This window comes from Ostrinia nubilalis, chromosome 1 (genome assembly GCF_963855985.1).
Source record: "Ostrinia nubilalis chromosome 1, ilOstNubi1.1, whole genome shotgun sequence".
Lineage (NCBI taxonomy): Eukaryota > Metazoa > Arthropoda > Insecta > Lepidoptera > Crambidae > Ostrinia > Ostrinia nubilalis.
Genome location: NC_087088.1, coordinates 2,243,678 through 2,264,481, shown reverse-complemented (window position 1 = coordinate 2,264,481; position 20,804 = coordinate 2,243,678). Strand labels below are relative to the sequence as shown.

General features: G+C 39.6%; 2 protein-coding genes across 2 annotated transcripts; one reads left to right on the top strand and one right to left on the bottom strand.

The window, feature by feature from the left end:
* The first annotated feature begins 3,802 nt into the window (after nt 1-3,802).
* LOC135074857 (arrestin domain-containing protein 4) lies at nt 3,803-9,925 on the top strand. Its single transcript, XM_063969242.1, has 7 exons — nt 3,803-3,909; nt 4,232-4,432; nt 4,682-4,798; nt 5,045-5,262; nt 7,238-7,420; nt 7,951-8,136; nt 9,609-9,925. Exons 2-7 carry the CDS (start codon nt 4,312-4,314, stop codon nt 9,771-9,773), a joined length of 990 nt encoding a protein of 329 aa, XP_063825312.1. The 5' UTR covers nt 3,803-3,909; nt 4,232-4,311; the 3' UTR covers nt 9,774-9,925.
* Nucleotides 9,926-11,001: 1,076 nt separating this feature from the next.
* On the bottom strand, nt 11,002-20,131 carry LOC135078360 (COP9 signalosome complex subunit 2). The gene is made up of 8 exons (XM_063972969.1): nt 19,986-20,131; nt 19,199-19,393; nt 18,721-18,846; nt 18,440-18,607; nt 18,043-18,217; nt 17,603-17,741; nt 17,110-17,442; nt 11,002-14,559 (listed from the first exon to the last, which is right to left on the bottom strand). Exons 1-8 carry the CDS (start codon nt 20,040-20,042, stop codon nt 14,406-14,408), a joined length of 1,347 nt encoding a protein of 448 aa, XP_063829039.1. The 5' UTR covers nt 20,043-20,131; the 3' UTR covers nt 11,002-14,405.
* Nucleotides 20,132-20,804: the final 673 nt, after the last annotated feature.

The window sequence follows — 20,804 nt, the reverse complement described above, 5'->3', positions numbered from 1 at the left end:
AAAAAGCCAAGGATTCCAAATCAGTCCCTTCAGGTCCCCTTGACGACCAATAAGTCAAATGACCATGACTCAGCAAATTCTATGGAAGCTGCCTTTGAGCGTACCTATCTTGGGCATTGGCAGGCGTCATCATTCTGCGGAGGTCAACCTTTTACCTGACAATGGTTCCAGGGATGCGTCTGCCATTCACCTCCAAGCCGGTGCTTGCCCCTGCACCTGCAACGCCATGCTTTATTCAGCGTCTTAACACTCTTGACTGTCTAGCGCTGACCAAATAAGAATAGCAAAGTCAAGTGACTTTCCACTCAGCAAATTCTACGAAGGCTGCCTTTGAGCGTATCTTAGGCAGTGGTAGGCGTCATCAGACTGCGGAGGTCAACCTGTCACCTGACAATGGTTCCAGGGATGCGTCTGCCATTCACCTCCAAGCCGGTGCTTGCCCCTGCACCTGCAACGCCGTGCTTTATTCAGCGTCTTAACACTCTTGACTGTCTAGCGCTGACCAAATAAGAATAGCAAAGTCAAGTGACTTTCCACTCAGCAAATTCTACGGAGGCTGCCTTTGAGCGTATCTTAGGCAGTGGCAGGCGTCATCAGACTGCGGAGGTCAACCTGTTACCTGACAATGGTTCCAGGGATGCGTCTGCCATTCACCTCCAAACCGGTGCTTGTCCCTTCAACGCCGTGCTTTATTCAGCGTTTTAACACTCTTGACTGTCTAACGCTGACCAAATAAACCGAAATCCTGTTAAAACAGGTGCTGAAATTACCAGAGAAGGCACCGCTCAGCATGAGCCTGCTCCTCACAATATTCCTTCGCAAGAAGGACAGACCAAACAACCTATTCTATTAAACGTCCTAATCAGTAGATACAATTATGTAAGTATTGATCCGATCTAAAGTAGTTGAATGCTAAATTCTAAATCTGGATGCAGATACCGATCACAGAGACACCGCCGGCCTCTCCGCATGTCTTGTCAAGGTACCCTAAAATTATCAATCTCTCGTTCTCTACTGCATACCGAAAAACATTGACACAATCACAAACTACTTACTAAACCTCGTCACCTTTGACAAACCAGACGAGACAGCAACTACTAGAACGGAAGGTTAGTGTGTAACATTTTATCTTCTGGAACACTTTAAACCTTGTCAATTACGTGAACTAAGGTTCAACAAGTCGTCATCTCTAAGGGTTTTGTCGGTAAATACGAAATCTATACGACTCAACAAGTGCCTATAATGGTAAGCTTGATCTCCAGTGAGGGCTCATCACAACTCGACCCCACACAACCGATCCAATACACAAGACTCCAGCTCAGCATCTCTTAACAACCATCTGGATGTCTACAAAATATCAGAAATCATAATCAGCGATGGGGGATTTCTCATTCTTTCATTCATTTCATGTGCGTTCACTAATTTTGCTATCGGACAATCAAAGCATAGCCTATACTTGAAACTAAGGGAGGAAGGGGCACATTCAGAGCCTCTATTGGAACTGTCTCTCTAACTTTTCAACTTCAAAAACATCACCTCCTTTCGGTTCAGTCGGGTAAAAATAGCTCTGACAGCGCAAAACATTATCTCCCAGGTCGATTCAATCAAATTTATCTGACGATCTAGGTCGATTTACGGGGAAAACAACCTACTTAGTGGCATCTCCTGGGTTCAAATCCAAAGGTAAATATTCCAAAAGTTCGGGAAACTGGATATCCAGAGACCCCACAGAGATTCACCAGCAGCCTTTGCAACGACTTCAACCAGGGTGGCTATGGTGGTAAACTAGGCTAAATCTTTGCTGTCCCGTTTCTCACCACAGCAAAAGGTACCTGCTTAGCACCTCGAAGTGACCTTTCTGGCTTTTCTTAGCAGGGCTCGAGGCCGACCCTCAAAATACAGAATCTCCACCATGTTCTTACCACATGGTGACCTCCACGTCAGGATCAGGTAACATGTAATTTTTTAGTATGTTGAGTTGGGGGTAATAAGGTATCGTTCCTAAAACATACCTGGCAAAAATCCATTTTAAAAACTTATAAAATAACCTGGCCTTGGTGGTTAAACTAATGGCCTAAGGAAAACAGTCGTAGCTATATACTTACCTCTTGAAGCTCGACAGCAAGATTTATTTGCTAGACTAAATCGTTTATCTACTCTTCTACTACCTTTATGCCCTGTGGGTCTCGACAAAATTCACCTTAAAATCGCAAACCAGTCGAAGGATGGTCGATTAGCCTTCTTTTCTCTATATGAAGTTATAACGTATCCAATTTTCGATTCGATCAAAAAGTGCTACTTGTCTAGGAGGGCTGGTATTACTAATCTAAAACTATATTAAAGATAACTTAAAAGCTTAACCAATTTCACTTCCTGATAAAGGCCTTAAACCCAACAGTAGGTATCTAAAATGTGACCTTTACGAGGCTTCTCGTAGACTAGCTTATGTATATTTTTCTCCTACCATCTACATCAGCTGCTGACATGACAAAACATAGTCTCACCTGAATAATTTCAAGATTAAGTTAATAAACCTTAACCTACAAGTATGTTCGGCACCGTTACGGCATCATACAAACAACTGGGAAAAATGACAGCAAATCCCAAAAAACAACATAGGTATGCCCTTGCTACGGTTGCGTAAGTTACTGGAATCAGGCGAGTAGAGGCGAACAGCGGAATATAATAACACATTTTTTTTTTTTTCAACACCAAGTAATACTAGGAATCTACATGGATAAAAATAGTATAAAGGTTGTTGGATTTAAAACCTCTCCTGGCATTGTTGACTTCGTTGTGGCATCTTTAATTTGGGTTGATATTTAGCCTTAGATGAAATTATTGGATGAGATATTGGCGTAGGCAGAACAATAATAGCAATATTATAAGGCAGACACTTTTATTAACTGATCTACGACCGATACACCAAATAACATATTATTTAATTAATAACTTTCAATCAACAGATCTAAAGCATTGTTGGATACTCTTCAATCACATCGTACGCCTGTATTATAGGTAAACTTATGTTGATGACTCGCATGAATCTTACTGCCATGCGGGCAAATTATATCAATACACACTCAATCTGCATTTTAATGAGGAAAGAATTTCTGAATTCAGTTCAGTAGCTTTCCAGTTTATTCATTTCAAACATACAAAAGTACAAACTGATATTAGTGCTGCTCTCACTGGGCATTTAGAACAAAACATGTTAATACCCTGAAATTAATCATGTTCTAATCTAGTTCTGTTACAGAAACTCGAAAGCTTTCATCACATAGCGCCATTGGTAAGTAGTCACCAGGAGCTAATAAACAAGTCTCTCACCAGATGCTGTGCATCGTCACATGCCGAATAATAGTACAAGTTTTACAAAACAATAAAACTTGTATTATTGAGCAGAGACGATGCACAGCATCCCAAGAAGGCCTCCTGGTGAGCTCTCTATGAAGAACTCCGAGCAAGCTCGCCCCCAGGTGACTAAAATGGCGGCAAACGGAAGTAAGTCAAATCAATTCCTATTAAATAATTGCGGAAATGACGTCATTTAAGGTATAAAATGGTAAAAAACTACACCGGAAGTAGACGCATCTCTCTCACCAGATGCTGTGCATCGTCTCTGCTCAATAATACAAGTTTTATTGTTTTGTAAAACTTGTACTATTATCTAATTTAGGTTTGCAAAACGAAAAGGATTTTGCGTTAATTATTTTTAATCAGAATGCTTTCGAATGAGTGACACTGACAGCTGGCAATTATAAATGTCAAAAAAGTTTCTTCCTCGAACTTGACTGTTGACGAAGTTTTTTATTTCTAGATAAAATGAATAAAATAAATTAATAACGTATTTCATTACAGAAGAATTTTGGGTGAATAAATAATAAAGGTTATTATCTTTTATTTGAGGTATGTAGTAGTTTAATACTTTAGAAATATTAACTGTGGTTCGTAACTTGGAGCTAACTTGGCATGTTGATGGCCTTCGATTAGCATATTTCTCAACTTTGTCGTCCACTGCCTACGACGTGAGAAGTTTTGAGGATAATATCATCGTGGGCGTATCTTTCGTAATTGCAAGGCTCCCCATCAACTCCAGCTTGAGTAGTTTTAAAGTTTTTATTCAGATTTTGTAAAACACAGGTAGTGACAAAGTGTGCTGATTGCTCACGTTTTTAATTACATAATTCAATAAATTAGCATAAATAAACATTTCATATGTGTTTTGTAGGAAGTCCATGCTGTCGTGTGGTTACATTGTTCATGTGTAATTGTTTGTGAAGTGGCTGGCCGTTCGCGTCGACAGCGAGAATGCCGAGGAAACTGTTGAAATTCCTTATCGTATTCGATAACACGTCGTTACTTTACTTCCCTGGACAGTTCTTGTCCGGGAAAGTGTTGATGGAACTGCAGGATGATACTCCAGTATTAGGTAAGAGGGAAACAATGAAAAGTTTTTAAAATTACTTGAAAAAATGGAACTGTCTAAGGTCTAACTCTTAACGCCAGATTTTTTTAATAATAATGAAAAGTTACTTACTATTAATCTGTTTCTTATGCTTAAGAATGCTAATAAGTGAAATCCAAACTTATGAAAAATACATTGATGTAGGCAATTAACATCAATGATTGACAACTAAAAAACGAACTTTTCCTTTAAAAAGTTTTTGTTTATTTCCAGGTCTACATTTCCATGTGGTTGGTGAAGGAGTGGTGAGAGTGGGCTCCGGCCGACATGAAAGGTTGTTTGATAAAGAAAATTACATTGACTTTCGAATGAGACTGCTTGGAGAACCAGGTAAAATTAAAGTTTTTTCAATATTTTGCTCTATATTTGGACCTGGAGGCCTGAAATACAGGGTGGCCCTAGTTTAGGCTCCAGATCGCACACTCAGAACAACAATTATTGTTATCTTCCAAAAATTTTTGATGTACTAGAATGAGTGTGATAAAATAAACAATTTTTATTTATTTATTAGCAGTATAACTAAGCTTTTTTGTTTAAAGCAAATAAAAATACTTATTTACAATAATTATTCTACAGGCCAAGGCACCTCAGTTCTCTCCCCAGGCATTCATAGCTTCCCATTTAAGCTGGGTTTGCCTATGGGTCTACCTTCAACTTTCCTTGGCACACATGGATGGGTTCAGTACTACTGCAAGGCAGCATTGAGGGAGCCCAACGGCTTGACACATAAGAACCAACAGGTCTTCATTGTGATGAACCCTATAGACTTGAATTTGGAGCCACCAGTATTAGCTGTAAGTACTTATTTACTATGATTGTGTATTTTTTTGCATCTAAGAGAATTTTTAAATTTAGGACACAATACAATTATGTCACAAGAAATTATAATATTATGTAGGTACTTGTTTTCAAATTCTTCATTAGTATATGAACCCTCTTCAAGCACTTGGCACAATGTGGAGAGAAATATGATATGAGTATTATGTTTCAAGGTGTTCATATGATCCTTGAAGGTTACATGATGATATCACTTGTATGTAAAGTCTATTGTTTTATTATCTGTTTAGAAAATGTGATAAATGGTATATAAATGAATGATAAAGTTGTTAACTGAACTGTCTGCTTTTCAATTTATGTGACTGCAATGTTACTTAAATAGGAATAGTTGAAAAATATTAGCTAGCTGATATTTACGAAAGTTGTAAAGTACACAGCTATTTCCATGTGTTTAGCTTAGTTATGTGTGTTAATTCACAGCTGTGTTTGTATATTACCCAAACTTTGTGACCATTCATTATTTTATTAGACAATATTTCTCAATGCTTCAATTAGAACAAAACTATTAGCAAACTCACTAATGAACTAACTGGAATATGTGTAAGTTTTAGTGAAAAAGAATTGAATTATCCTTCATTATTTGGTTAGCCAAGTATAGTTTCCTGCTTTTTAAATATTCCACTATAATATGCAGGTATTATGTAATAGTCACAATATAGCACCTATTACAAGACATTATATGCCACAAGTTACCTTTATGTGCCATTGTCTTAATTCAATTAAGACTTATATAGTTTTGTAACCAACCATTGTTTATTATCTGCTGGTGAACACGACAAGTATTTACGGCTAAATGTTCATTATTAAAAAGACCATCAGATGAGACTGAGAACACAACATACAAATCGAAAGAACAATTGTAAATCGCGATATCGTAGTTAGCTCCTCACGCCCTCACTTAGAGTAGCCGCACACCGTTGTTTTTTCGTTGGCCGATAGTTGTGCCCGATTTTAAATTGTATGAAGAATCGGCCAAATCGAATCGGCGTAGTGTGCGCACTCCCATACATGCCCATACTGATCAACTGCCCGACTAAACTATCGGCCGACGAAAAATCAACGGTGTGCGCCTACTCTTAGAAAGAGCGTGAGTTCCCCACGGCTGTCACGATTTGCAATACATATTCCTTATCAATGCGCTCGTCATCGGATGCCGAGTGCCGACAGCCAACTGCGTTTTGAGCGGCTCACGCCGTGTATAAGACTAGCAAATTAATGGCCCGTTATTTCCAATACATAAACTTTCACAGCTGAGTTACTATCATAATCGCATTGAGCGGAATTTCCCAGTTCGTTTTTACATTTAATTTCTTACCCGCACCTTATCTCTTGTCGTGCAATTCATATTGTTCCAACTAATAGTTGAATTTTGAAACGAATTGATCGCAAGACGTTACGCACTATCGGCTATCGGCCACAGTTCCAGCTACCCATTTCCGGTCATGTAGTCTCTTTTTATCGCAAAGAACCACCATTTGACGAGGACAAAAAAACGGAAAAGGGTAGCTGAAACTGTGGCCGATAGTACAGTCAGCGTCAAATAGTTCGTGACACCCAAACCGGCCAAAAAGTTGTCAACACAATGTTATTCCAATGAGGGCTATCGTTTTTATACTTAACAGTTGGCACCCCTGGCGATTGACAGGACCTTACTCTACAGTGGCGCTATCTTGATGAGTGCAAATGCGATAGTCCTCCTACCACTTTAGCCGTTCACCAGTTGGTGCCACTGTCTTCGCTACTAGCAAGTGACAGGACCTTACTCTACAGTGGCGCTAACTGGTGAGCGCTAAAACGATAGCCCTCATTATAACAAGACGTGTAGTGGAACTTTTTGGCTACTTGAGTGTCACGAACAATTTGACGCTGCTGTACGTAGTTTGCGTTAATCGATAGATAAAGAAATCGTTATTGTCCATCTTCAACATCCAGCAAGAGTTCGAGTGCAGCATCGAGCACCGGTTAGGCGTGGGCTGCGTGGGCGGCGGCGCCATCGCCTGCCGCGTGGTGCTGGACCGCGGCGCCTACGTCCCGGGCGAGAGCGTGGCGCTGTCGGCGCACCTCGTCAACAACTCCAAGACCACGCTTAAGGCCACCAGGGCGGCTCTTACTGAGGTAACGACTAACAACGACCAATAGACTGAGGGCAGCACTAGCGAGTGACGTGGTGTAATCGCAATTATTCGCGCACACAAACCTGGAAGTTCGCGGCAGCATTAGCATGTGATGTGGTGTGACCGTGATGCGCACACATACATTTGAACATTCTCAGATGTTCAGTAGGGTAGTTGAAAATTTTGAAGCCCGCCCGAACGGACGACGCCGCAAGCCGCCAGTCTGCTTGTGACCACCGCGATGCCGCAGCCGAAACGTCAAACTGTGAGTACATAATGTAACTCATTAATAAACGTCGAGTTAAGACCCTTGTCTTACTATTTTAGTTCAGTAGGACGTGTCGCGAAAGAATTTCGAGACCATTTAGCTCCGGGCAGTTTCGTCCGAATAGACTCTGGAGGACACCGTCAAATTTTAGATGGTATAGGCCCCGCCTTTCTGGCAGGGTGAACCCCACATAACCTACCCCACTCTTGCCAGATAAAGGTGTTCTAAAAATCTTTCCAAACCACATATTTGCTTGTTTCCAGACGATCCAATACTCCGCCCACGGCAAAGTAGCGGCTAAGGAAGTGCGTGAACTAGCGTCACGTGCTCACGGCAAAGTGCGGCCGGGCGAGAGCGACGTGTGGCGCGAGGAACTACTGTACGTGCCGCCGCTGCCGCCCACCAACCTGCGCGGCTGCCATCTGATCTCCGTGCAGTATGACGTGCAGGTGAGACTGGAGCGAGCGTCACGTGCTCACGGCAGTGCGGCCGGGCGAGAGCGACGTGTGGCGCGAGGAACTACTGTACGTGCCGCCGCTGCCGCCCACCAACCTGCGCGGCTGCCATCTGATCTCCGTGCAGTATGACGTGCAGGTGAGACTGGAGCGAGCGTCACGTGCTCACGGCAGTGCGGCCGGGCGAGAGCGACGTGTGGCGCGAGGAACTACTGTACGTGCCGCCGCTGCCGCCCACCAACCTGCGCGGCTGCCATCTGATCTCCGTGCAGTATGACGTGCAGGTGAGACTGGAGCGAGCGTCACGTGCTCACGGCAGTGCGGCCGGGCGAGAGCGACGTGTGGCGCGAGGAACTACTGTACGTGCCGCCGCTGCCGCCCACCAACCTGCGCGGCTGCCATCTGATCTCCGTGCAGTATGACGTGCAGGTGAGACTGGAGCGAGCGTCACGTGCTCACGGCAGTGCGGCCGGGCGAGAGCGACGTGTGGCGCGAGGAACTACTGTACGTGCCGCCGCTGCCGCCCACCAACCTGCGCGGCTGCCATCTGATCTCCGTGCAGTATGACGTGCAGGTGAGACTGGAGCGAGCGTCACGTGCTCACGGCAGTGCGGCCGGGCGAGAGCGACGTGTGGCGCGAGGAACTACTGTACGTGCCGCCGCTGCCGCCCACCAACCTGCGCGGCTGCCATCTGATCTCCGTGCAGTATGACGTGCAGGTGAGACTGGAGCGAGCGTCACGTGCTCACGGCAGTGCGGCCGGGCGAGAGCGACGTGTGGCGCGAGGAACTACTGTACGTGCCGCCGCTGCCGCCCACCAACCTGCGCGGCTGCCATCTGATCTCCGTGCAGTATGACGTGCAGGTGAGACTGGAGCGAGCGACACTCGCCCCTCACAATCGATCGGTACTGGAACTTCATAGAACCAGTATACCAGAATAGCCGCTCTACGAAAAAAAAACATTCGCCCGCGGCAAGGAGCGGCCAAGGAGGTGCGTGCCAGCGTCACGGCAAGGAGCCTCCGGGCGAGAGCGACGTGTGGCGCGGTTTCGAACGCCGTGTTTTTCGAACCACCATTGCACCAGTTCAAGGCGAAAATTAAATTGATGAAGTGTCGTCAGTGGATTCTAAAGGATTGAAAGTATAATTACAACGAGCTAACTGCGCTCCTCCCTGGAATGCGATTCTCCTTGCCACTCTCCTGCAAAAACTACCGCGTTCGCCCCGTCCGTACCAGAGCGTCAATATGACGTCATGGCCACCAGGTGCGTAGTTTTCTTGACCATTGTTTAACTGAAACATATTTTTACTTAAAATTGCACTTAGATTAAGTTTAAATACACTGTAAATATTGATTGTCTTCTAGTGTACGTCTTGTTGGTTGTCCTATTAATTAAATAAATAAATAAAAATGTAGAAACTTAAAACCTTTGCGCAATATTTAACCTCAACCCACCCATTCACAGTTCATAATCGAGCCGAAGAGCATGGAGAAGGACGTCAAGCTCCAGCTGCCCGTGCTGATCGGCACGTACCCGCTGCGCGAGCCCGGCGCCGCGCCGCCGCCCGCCATCTACCCGTCCACGCTGCCCATCTTCCGGCCCTGGCTGCAAGACAAGCCTGCGCACTGACACGGGAAGTAAGGATAAAAGTCTGGGCCCCGATTGCCTTTTGTAATGTCTCCGTTCGCATTTCAACTCCAGTCACGCTTCATTTACATTCCAGCTGATGTGCAATTCGGTATCAAATTAAAGTTCACGCGCAAACAATGACGAAACAACGGATATATTAAAACAACAGCTAGTTCAAACGAAGCAAAAAAAATAACTTTGTTTTGCTTCGTTTGAACTAGCTGTCAAAACGGCACCGCGCGCGATACAGATTTGTCAAAACAGCTGAAGTCCGTTCGTGGGCCAGACGCATTGCAGTTGAAAAATTTTTAGCGCAATCGGGGCCCAGGTAACAACAACGGCAACACCTGAACATCTCCGAGACACATCTTGCACTTTACAAGACATGACAAGACCGAATTATGTCTTTAAATGCCGCTCGCTAACGCGACCAGTAAAATATCCGAGCAAACAAGTAACAGCGGAAACATCTAAATTTTCGTGATGCATCTTCCGCTAGTTACACGACATTCTCTGCTTATAAATCTGCATGTTGCGCACACATTCTACATCTCACGCGCCAGTGTACTTTACTGGATGATCCAAACGGTAACATTCACAATTTTGCCGTTTGGACCAATCTGTATAATAACAGCTCCAGGCAGGGCCGGACCATGAGTTTAGGCCCTGCCTGGGCTAATACTACTTAGAGGGGCCCCTTGAATCCACGGGGCTCTGGACTGAAGCCAAAAAGCCTTAGATCCTAACCTGGCTCCAGATCATCCACTCTCTTGAGACTTTTATGATCATAAAGTAGTCCCAACGTTTACGAGACAGCTTTGAAGCTGAATAGAATCTTAAATGAACACAATTTTTATAGATATTAATCAAAATACTGCCTTATTATTTTTCTTTTTACTAGCATATAAGTGAATGTATGATTTAAAAAATATTGTCTAGACTGGGACCAAGTAAGCTTAGGAATATTGCCTAGCAATATAATTTTATAGCATTTAGTGTTGCCAGTGTTTACAAAAATAAATGATCATTCTGAGCCTTAGTTCAGAATTAAAGCTAATATAATTGGTGCTTATATTGTACACAAATAACGAGTATGTTTTGTTTTATATTATGTACTTGACGTCATTATCTTATGTGAACAAGCCGCAACTTCATGATTATTATGAAGGTGCAATCTATTATAATAATGACTTCAGTATGGCTCAATATAAATTAATACTTGCGTTACATAATATTACACAGCTTTTTTTAAATAATTTAATATTCTGTGAGAGAATGCTAAAGGTATATGGTATTACCAATCTTGTAGTCATTCAAATAATAGTAAAAATATACTTAGGTTAATTTGGTTTTTTGCTGGCATTAGATAATCTAATAAGACCAGTGCTGGTATCAAAACCCACTTATGTTTTTATAGTTGCATTATTTTTTCATATTAATATTCTTATACATAGTGTTACTTATATACTTTTAGGTTTTATTTAAGTATATTTTAAAGCAGGAGTAGAGCTTTTTATAGTAACTTTTTGTACTCTTTACAAAATGTAATAAGGAGTCTTAAGTTTGTTAATAAGTAGATATTTTATGTATTTGGAAAAGTATAATTACTATCGTGCATTGTATTTTAATTTCTTTAACTTTAGTTGAGCGTTATTATGAAAAAGCACAAGTCAGTATTGATATTTATAAAAGAGAGTGAAGTTGGAATCATTTTAATGATTTTTCAAATTGTATTGACTCTGTGAGAATGTGATGAGTGCATGATGAATTGCTTATGTTAGACATGGGTATGACTTTCCTACTAAGCAAGAAGACCAGTGTTTTATGAGTTATGTTTTACTTAGTTTATTACACACATTTGTGTAATATTGTGTTTTTTGTTAGATGCCTCAAGTGAAAAATCGTTCTGTATCTCTTATGAGAAATTGTTATTTACCGAAATTCATGTTTTCAATTGAATTCTGCCTTTACATTACTCTCAAAGTAGAATCTCACTTTAACACAGTAAATGCCCCAGACACGCACCTTAATTAGGATTTCAGGGTATTACCACAAAATGTGTTCTCTGGCACATATCAAAAATTAACATGATTAATACTAGAATAAATTATTATTGTAATGGACTTATATCAGCATCATATTCGTTTTAATACTATGGACTTATTGTAGTGCCATTTATAACCACAATCTTAACATTAATTAAATTGTACTGTACTATTTTTCCAGTAAAAAAGGAATGTACTTTATTTTAAGAATTGTATAAACTAACCTGTGATATTATATCAATCCGTCCATTCTGTACTAGTTTTATAATGGTATTCTAGTTTACTATTTTTAATAATAAATAAAAGAATAATTATATTTAAAATGTTTGTATTTTTCAACCAATTAATTACACTGGGAAGTAAAAATCTTTTCATAATTCATTTCTGTTCAATTGTTACCAAAAAACAAATGTTATTAAATAATTAAGTTTAAGTATGCCTGTGGATTTAGATTTGATATTAGCAAAGAATAGAGTAGGACATACTTTTCGGCCAAACCACTTGAATGCATTTTGCATTATTCTATAAACATTAGGTTTTTTGAGCGTTTTAAGTGATACGTCCAAGTGGGCACTGTATGGCTTGGTCTATCATGGGCTTAAGAGAACTTTCAGTTCAAGGCTTTTTGTTTATAGTAACCAATTTATTGGCGACAAATATTTACATTTACATCAGATAGCTGATAAACAAAACGGCAACTTTCAAAGTAGGTACACAATTTTACCAAAGATTTGGCTTGATTGTACAGTGGCATCTAAAATCATGCCAAAATATTATCCTCTATGTGAAGTGAACATAATGTAAAGTTATACAAAATCATCTCTTAGATTAATTACTAAGTGTTAATTCAATGTTGGTTTACATTTCATTGTAATGATTATAAATAATGTTGTTATATGATGACATTATAGTATCAACATAGAAGAAAATAATTTAATTCAAGACTCAAAATCTATTGTATTATCTACATTATGATTACTTATATCTATTTATATTGAATATAAACAGAAAAATCAATTTAAAGATCAATTTTAATGCTGTACTGCTTCAACAATTATCAACAGTATTCTTTTTTATGATTGTATAATCAAGCCAATCCAATTTAAACGCGTTGCATTCTTGTTCACAACATCCGACATCCATTTAATCTTATGTTCCTGTTCCACCTACGTTAATGAACGTTTATGACCGACCATTTAAGGCGCTCGAACTTCTCATATATTGCTACATTAGGCTTGGATTATTAGAGCAAGAAAATCACATTGATTAATATGCAATGTTCTTATATGGAAAATGGATCGCTCGCGGTCATAAAAGTGGGTAACAGACTTGCCATATAAATTAATATTGCTTGCATTTGTTGAATGGGCGACGCGCGACGTTATAACAGGGCATTGAATTTGCTATTGTTTAGTGTATTTAATAACCGGGATAGTGTTCAATTGAATATAAAACCTTCAGGAGTATAATGATTACTCTTCAGTCCACTTATCTTTACCGTCATTTAATCTGGTAAAATGTCTATGACGTGAGTATAAAGCCTGCATTCAATTATAAATTGAATTGCATTGCTAAGATCAGTAGCAAACTTGTATCCATTTGCATGGAAGGGACAAGAACCAACTAGCACTGATTTTAAAAATACCAAGTGCCAGTTTGTATCGTAATTTTTGTGTTTTAATCTCATGCATGAGAATTTTAGTTCATACACGCTACGTTAATGGCTCGTAAACCAATAAAATAGTTTCAATAAATAGATGCGTTTCCTATCCATACCAATGGATGCAAGTTTATGGTGATAAATATAGGAGATGTACACTTTCACTTTCTTTAAAAAACGTTAGTACCTAGTGCCGTTTCAGTGTACAGCTATCAGTTTAGCGTAAAAAAGTGTTTCAATAACTTGCTGCCAGGTTAGACAGATCTTTCCGGGGGCAATTGATTGTGAATTAACCTGTATCAGAGAAGTACCACAAAACAGATATGAACAAAAGACAATGTACATACAAAGTGCGCTCGACTAACGCACACATAGACACCGCTCATTTACACGTTGTCTCGGACCAGTACGAGCGTGAGTGCCGTCCGCTTGAGACTCGCGCTGTGAAAGCATGACTTTGTAACAAATGAGTTTTAGCGACTAATGTGCGGCCGCCACTGTCAGTCCTAAGCAGGGTACTCATCTAGCCGTGTAGCATTGATGTAATGTATCAGATACTGTATCAAGGCACGAGCCTGCTGCTCGCGCGTGGTTCGCAGGGAGATCGCAGCGACCCGCCTAGTGGCGGTATCACTGCGAGCACAAAGGCGGCTCGCAGTAGGATTCAGGAGCTCGCAGCCAGATACGCGGTGACCGTGGACGAGCCGTACTCATTTGGTTGGTTACGTTACATACTACGTTACGTGCTGCATGGCAGGTGATCCTGCTTAGCGCGACCGCCGAGCGTGGGTATACAAAGCGAAGTACACGAATGTGATTGTCTTCCGTTCATTTCTATTGTGTACGAATAATATAAACATTAGCACTGAGCACTGATCCGTTGCCGTTGCAACTTCAAGTCCGACGTGACACCGGCGCGGCACCGGGCTAGGCCATTTTGTTGGCGAGCGCGCGGTGTAACGCGGCAAGCTGCGCCGTCCACTTGTCGGTGGCGGAGTAGCGCATAGCGCCGCCCGCGCCGCCCGCACCCCCTCCCAGTTCCAGCACCGAGTTCACTTGATCGATGCGACCGCTGATTGTGCTGCAAAGATAAATAGCTTTGATGTACTAACTGCCATTGGTATACATAGATAGGGGCTACTTCAGTTTCAGGCTACAATTTTGAAATTCATCTCTCCCATCACAAAACTGGTATAAGCAACAGCGGTAGATTCACATGGGAACCTCGAGGTTTATGAAATGAAATGAATTAGGTTTACGATAAAATCTTTTCTGAACTAGTGCTGTAAATGTATTGATCGCCTAGCCGTCTTCCTCTATGCCAGTGGTTCTTAACCTTTAAGTCACCAGGGACCATTTTACCAAATTTCTGTTTTGTCAGGGACCACTTTTTTTTTCAAAATGCTATAAAAGGAAAGGTCGATTTCTCGCCCACTGTGCGCCGTTTGCGTTGTGTTGACTCGACTCATCGAGATGTCTTCGTCCCAAGTAACATTTTACTCCATTTAAGAGTTCAATAGTCGTTCACATGTACTCAACAAGCTGTGTATGTCAGCTGTATACGAGCTGTATAGCTTGCTATAATGCTTTTATAGAACCAGTTTGGGCACAAATTAGACAGCTTTAAGTTCACTATGGCTGTACATTAGCAGTATAATAGCATTATAATAGCAGTTTAAGTAGTAACATCGTACTTAAGGCTGACTTACGGCACTATATGGGACGCAGTGTGAACCATACAACGTACGTGAGGACAATAAAGAGTAACAAGTGGCTAAATGCACAGCTTTCAAAGTTATAAAGTCCGACAAAAGTACTCCAATGCTACCTAAAGTTCACGTGTGTCTTAAATTATTTCCACATTTTAATATTAGTTTGGTATTTGTACGTGAGTGCCAAGAGGGAAACAACTCGGGCGGATAATCATTTATGCAAATAATAACACGGGTTTTAAATACTTAATAATGTTAATGCCATTGGGAATGCAACTTTATCGTGAAATGTATACATATTTACAGCTAAAATATTTACGCGCCTCTGTAAAAACGCGATATTCATTTTAAAATATTTAAAACTGGCTGAGAGGAAATCTACAATTTTCAGTTTTTGATATTGGATTGGCATTATAATTATATTACGGTAATTAATTATAACATGAAACCAAAACTCAATCGCTCTATCTGCGAATTTTGTGATAAATCTGCATTAATTTTGGAGATTTATTTGGTAAATATTTTAGGTTATGTAGAACAAAATGGTGGAAATGAAATACGGCTATGTGAACTGTTATAACTCCAATTTAATGCGGTGAGCGTATATTAGGTTCACATGTGTTCTGTTAGAATGCTGTTATCTATATGAAGTTCCACATTTGTACCACTACAGCGCTAATGTCTATAAATTTATTCTAATGTGAACTTATGTACAGCTTTAAGATGTACCTAGTTCAGGTCAATTGTGTATCTTTAATTCTTTCAAATACTGAAATTTTAGAGATCCGCAATAAAAATTATGATTTAATCGCCTAGCCCAGGTACTAATAGTCAAGTATGAATACCTAAAGCATCAGACGGTAGTGTTCCCGGTTTAAATTCGTTTATTATGCTTGACAATTTATTCAAAGCGGAATGAGGAATACGATTTTCAATAGCCCATGTTCTTATATTTTTTTGCGAAAGGTTAAATAATTGTCCAAATCAAAATGGTATTCACTATCACAAGAACTGCAATCATCACACTCTGATATCTGGTATATTTTGAAGGGAAATTTCAGGTTCAGGCATAATATTTTCCTCTGCATCATGTACAGAACCACCATGAACAACTAAAAACAGGCTTGGGGAAATGTGTAATAGAATATCACATTCACATTCGTGTTCAGCTTAAAGCAAATAAGAGTAGTACTTGTGGACAAATAAACTGCTATTGATGTTAATGGACAACACATTATAGTCCTTTTAACAGCCTACAGTGTACATGCGAACCATTGAAACACTTTTGTACAGATAGTAAAAAAAGGTTATTTTAATTATCACAAACAAGTCCTACTACAGCTACTAGCTGTATAACAGTCTAAAACAAGTAAACATAACAGCCTTTGGCTTTATAAATGACCACGTGTGTTCTATTAAAATGCTAGCTCTATAACATCGTACAAGTAGGCCGTTAAACAGCGGTTGCCGTATCTCTACCCTCCTATAATGCTCTTAGTCAGATGGCTGACTAAAGGATAGTTGTTAGAGTATTATAACACCAACAATCGTATAAAAGTATAACTCTACACTAGTCTACACTCCTATAAGTCCCTTAGACAGGTATAGGTGTAATTAATTGCAATAATACAGCTTATACATCACGAGTGAACTGTACTAATGCTTTAAGTACACATTGGAACTAAATGTGAACTCTTAAATGGAGTAAAATGTTACTTGGGGTGGATCACTTGGAATGCCTCCAGGGACCACCAGTGGTCCGCGGACCACCGGTTAAGAACCATTACTCTATGCCCTAATTTAAACTCAACGTACGCATATCAGCGCGGTAGGGGAAATATCGTTAAAAGCATATCTGAACAGAGATTATAATCCTTAACTGCAATCTACGTTAAAATTACGAAAGAAATTCAACTTACTTGTCTAAAATACAGGTGACAAGCAGATTTTCCACTTCCTTCTCGTCAATATTTAGCTCCTTGGAAATAAATGGTATATGAATTCTAGTGTAAGGGCCTATCAGTTTGATCAGCACTTGTGTTCTGATGTTCCTCAGGAGATCCTCTATGTGTTCTCTAATGAATGGGTCGTCCATAATGTTGTTCCTATTGTGCTTGAGTATGGACTCAAAGTCGTTAATATCGTTGTTCTGGTAGGCCATCACGAGGTTAGTCATAGCAAGGATTTCAGGATCATTTTTGTAAGGCTTAGCTTCTTGAGAATCAAACGGATTGATGCCAGATTTCATGAGCCTGTGTGAAAGAAAAGAAAGGTAAATATATTTTTATAACAAGCTACTTCAAGTGAGGGTATTTGAGCCCCATATTTAACTACTAGTTTAACCAGTTTGGTGGGAGTCACTAGAAAAACTGAGTATCAAGTTATTGTTTTACACAAGTAAAAATTACTCACATATTAGCTAAAACTAAATATTTCAAACAGGTGGTTCTTCTTGGGCTGCCAGACTCATCATAGTTCTTGAAGGCTTCAAAGAAGTCTGTGTGCGCCTTCTCGAATTCACCTTCGCGTAAGTGCATTTTGCCTCCACATTCTACAAAATGAGACATTTTTAACACAACAGTAAGCTTTCACTAGCATATGGTTTTTATTTTATCAAATTCTTTTAGAGCCCAAGCACACGATGCGATGCGGCGCCGCACCGCAAATATTTCGCCGCATCGTTCATATGCCCGCCACACATATTTCTATGTAAGACGACGCAACAACAGCGCTCCGACGTCGCACGACAGCCGCAACGCATCGTGTGCTTTGGCTCTTACTCAAAAGGATGGCAATCCTTGGGCCTTGCCTACAGAAGTAGACAGCAGTTAAAGTAAAATGAATATTCTTACCTCTAATTACACCCATGATTAGCGGATGCGGTATCGCCGATTTGATGTGCAGGGACTGTTCATAGAGAGCCTTCAACTTTTTGTTATTTTTCTGAGCTGTGTACATTTGAATCTCCAAGGCATAGATTTCTAGAAGCTGTGTGCCTTTCTTAAGATCATCTTCACCTTCATCTGTCTGCAATTCAAAAATAAAAGTTTTAGTTTTTCTTCATTTATAAACTTCTGGTACCTACCTATGGATTTGCTTTGGAAATTTGAATGTTCCATGTCAACCATAATGATTTTTCATTCTTTCTTATAGGAAAAAACAAAGTGATGCCCTGGCAAAGGATGTTAGAGACACCTTGATTACCTAATAATCTAGCTTTAATTAGTATTTGTTCATTGAATGACTTACCTGGCAGCTTTGATGCAACTGTTTTAATATTTTAGCTAATTTGTTGAAGTCTCCTCTATCATAGTAAAGCTTGCCCAGTTTTGTGTTGGTCTTGAACCACAGCCTGTCGTTTTTCGCGTCTTTTAGCGCTTCAAGTGTGGTCTCATAAAAGTCTTGTAATAGTTCCATCTGTATAACAAGAGAAACTTAGGAATTAAAAAAACTTATACAAAAAAACATTGTTATGTACTAGTTTGTGAGCACTTATGGCATAGAGGTAGAGGTTAATAAATAATACATACATTTCTGGAGGTGGAAATGTAGTCCAGAATTGAGTTGATAGATTTTTCAGAGTGGTTCCTTGTGACTGCACTCTTGATGTATGTGAGGAGTTGCTTGTACCTTGCCATCATTTCTGTAAAATTATTCTGAAAAAACCATAAAAATTAAAATGTGGTTTTTGTTTTAAGCAATAAAAGGGTGTAGTTTTGGCCATATTAAGGTTTTTAAATATTTCTAGTGATGAACATGCAAACTTTAGATACAAATCACATAAATATTAATAAATTAGCTTTTGCCTGCGGCTTCACCCGGGTGAAATTTAGTTTGTCACAGATCATTATAAATTATAGCCTATATCTGAATTAAAAACAATAATACTGTAAAGTTTCATCAAAATCCGTTCAGTAGTTTTTGCACGAAAGAGTAACAAACATCCAGACATCCAAACTTTCGCATTTATAATATTAGTAGGATAATATAATACTAAATGTAACTCACTAATTTAAAATTAATCTTAATCATCTGTTTCAGGGCTTTGAACCCCCATTCCCCCTTGTCGCCGCCCTCTAGCTCCAGAACCTTCTGGAAGCTGAGCAGCGCGGCCAGCGGCTCGTCCTCCTTCAACGCCTTGCTGTTGTAGTACTGGTTCTCCAAGTCCACGTCCGGTTCAGAGTTGCTGTCTTCCGAGTATTCCTGCACATTTAAAATTATTAAAATGTAATATATTAAATTGGGTTCCTGCCAAACTAAAATTGTGTCTAATTGGAATGAAATGCGATAAAAAGTAAACCTTTGCCAAAAGTAAAACATATTTACAAAAATATACCTAATACATTTTATAGAATATAGTAAAGTGTATGTATACAATAAAATACTTAAGATGCAACAGCAACATAGAATAAAATGAATACCCAGCTATAACTCATGATGCACAATAAAATTTTGAGATTATGTAGTGTTGAAATAAATGAATTATTGGTTGTTTGACATATTTGTCATACTCAAGAGAGATTGCTATCAAAAAATATAACAGACAGATCAGATTTAAATGCAAGAGGACATTCTTATTAGCACCCAGCACCACTTACAAACAAGTTATATTTTTGACATTCATGCATCATCAATAAACTCATAAATATTGTATGTAGCTATTTACAATTTATTCATAATAGTAACAAGGAACTTTGAAACTAAAAATTAAAGTCAAAAAGCTCTGCTATCAAGTGGGAACAGCAGTCACAACAACGAAAGGAGTTGTAGTAACTTATGAAGGTTATTAATTTACCAAGCCATAGTCCTCCTCTTCCTCGCACATATTATAATCGTCATCGTTGTCAGACATGTTTCAGAGTTTCACTGTATCGTAAAAGTAACAATATAATACGAAAATGTTTTATCCCAAGGATGACGGCAAACAGCAAAAATCAGAGAATGACAATAATGACATTTGTATTGTACTTTTCGAAATTCGTAAAAACATGGTCAGGCAAAGATAACGTGGTTTATACTGCCTATAAATTTTTGACAATAGTGTCTCACATTTAAAAAAACAGCAGTCATCGAGTAAGTGAATATTGGAGCAGACAAATATCTGCAGTTTTTCTTATAAGGTGGTGGGTGTTGTGTTGTGGCACACGAATATAATGTTAACTTGGTTTTAAGTTGAAAAGCTGTGTCGGCTAACATTTGGTCTTGTGGGTAGGGTTGCCAGGTTTCCAAACTTAATAGCCGGATAGACCAGCCAGTTTGGCCGGACATTTGGGTAAAAAGGCCGAGCAACCTACGTTATTGAGGATTTTGTGTCTCAGACGACAAGAAAATTGTGCGTAAAATCAAGCTTTTTTTATTATGCACTTTTAGTATGCGAAATGTAAAAAGCCTAACAAGAAACCGGACACGAACAGACACCATTTATTTTGGCTGGGCACGCAAACAAAAAGCTTAACTAAACTAATTAATTAAGTTATATAAGGTGTTATTTTTTGTACTGATCATACTTTACCAACGCATCTAATAAAATCATACAAATACAACCCAAGTGTTTTTAAAAAAAAATTCAGGCTAGTTTATGTTTTTACTTTTCCTAACAAAAAAAAGATATTAT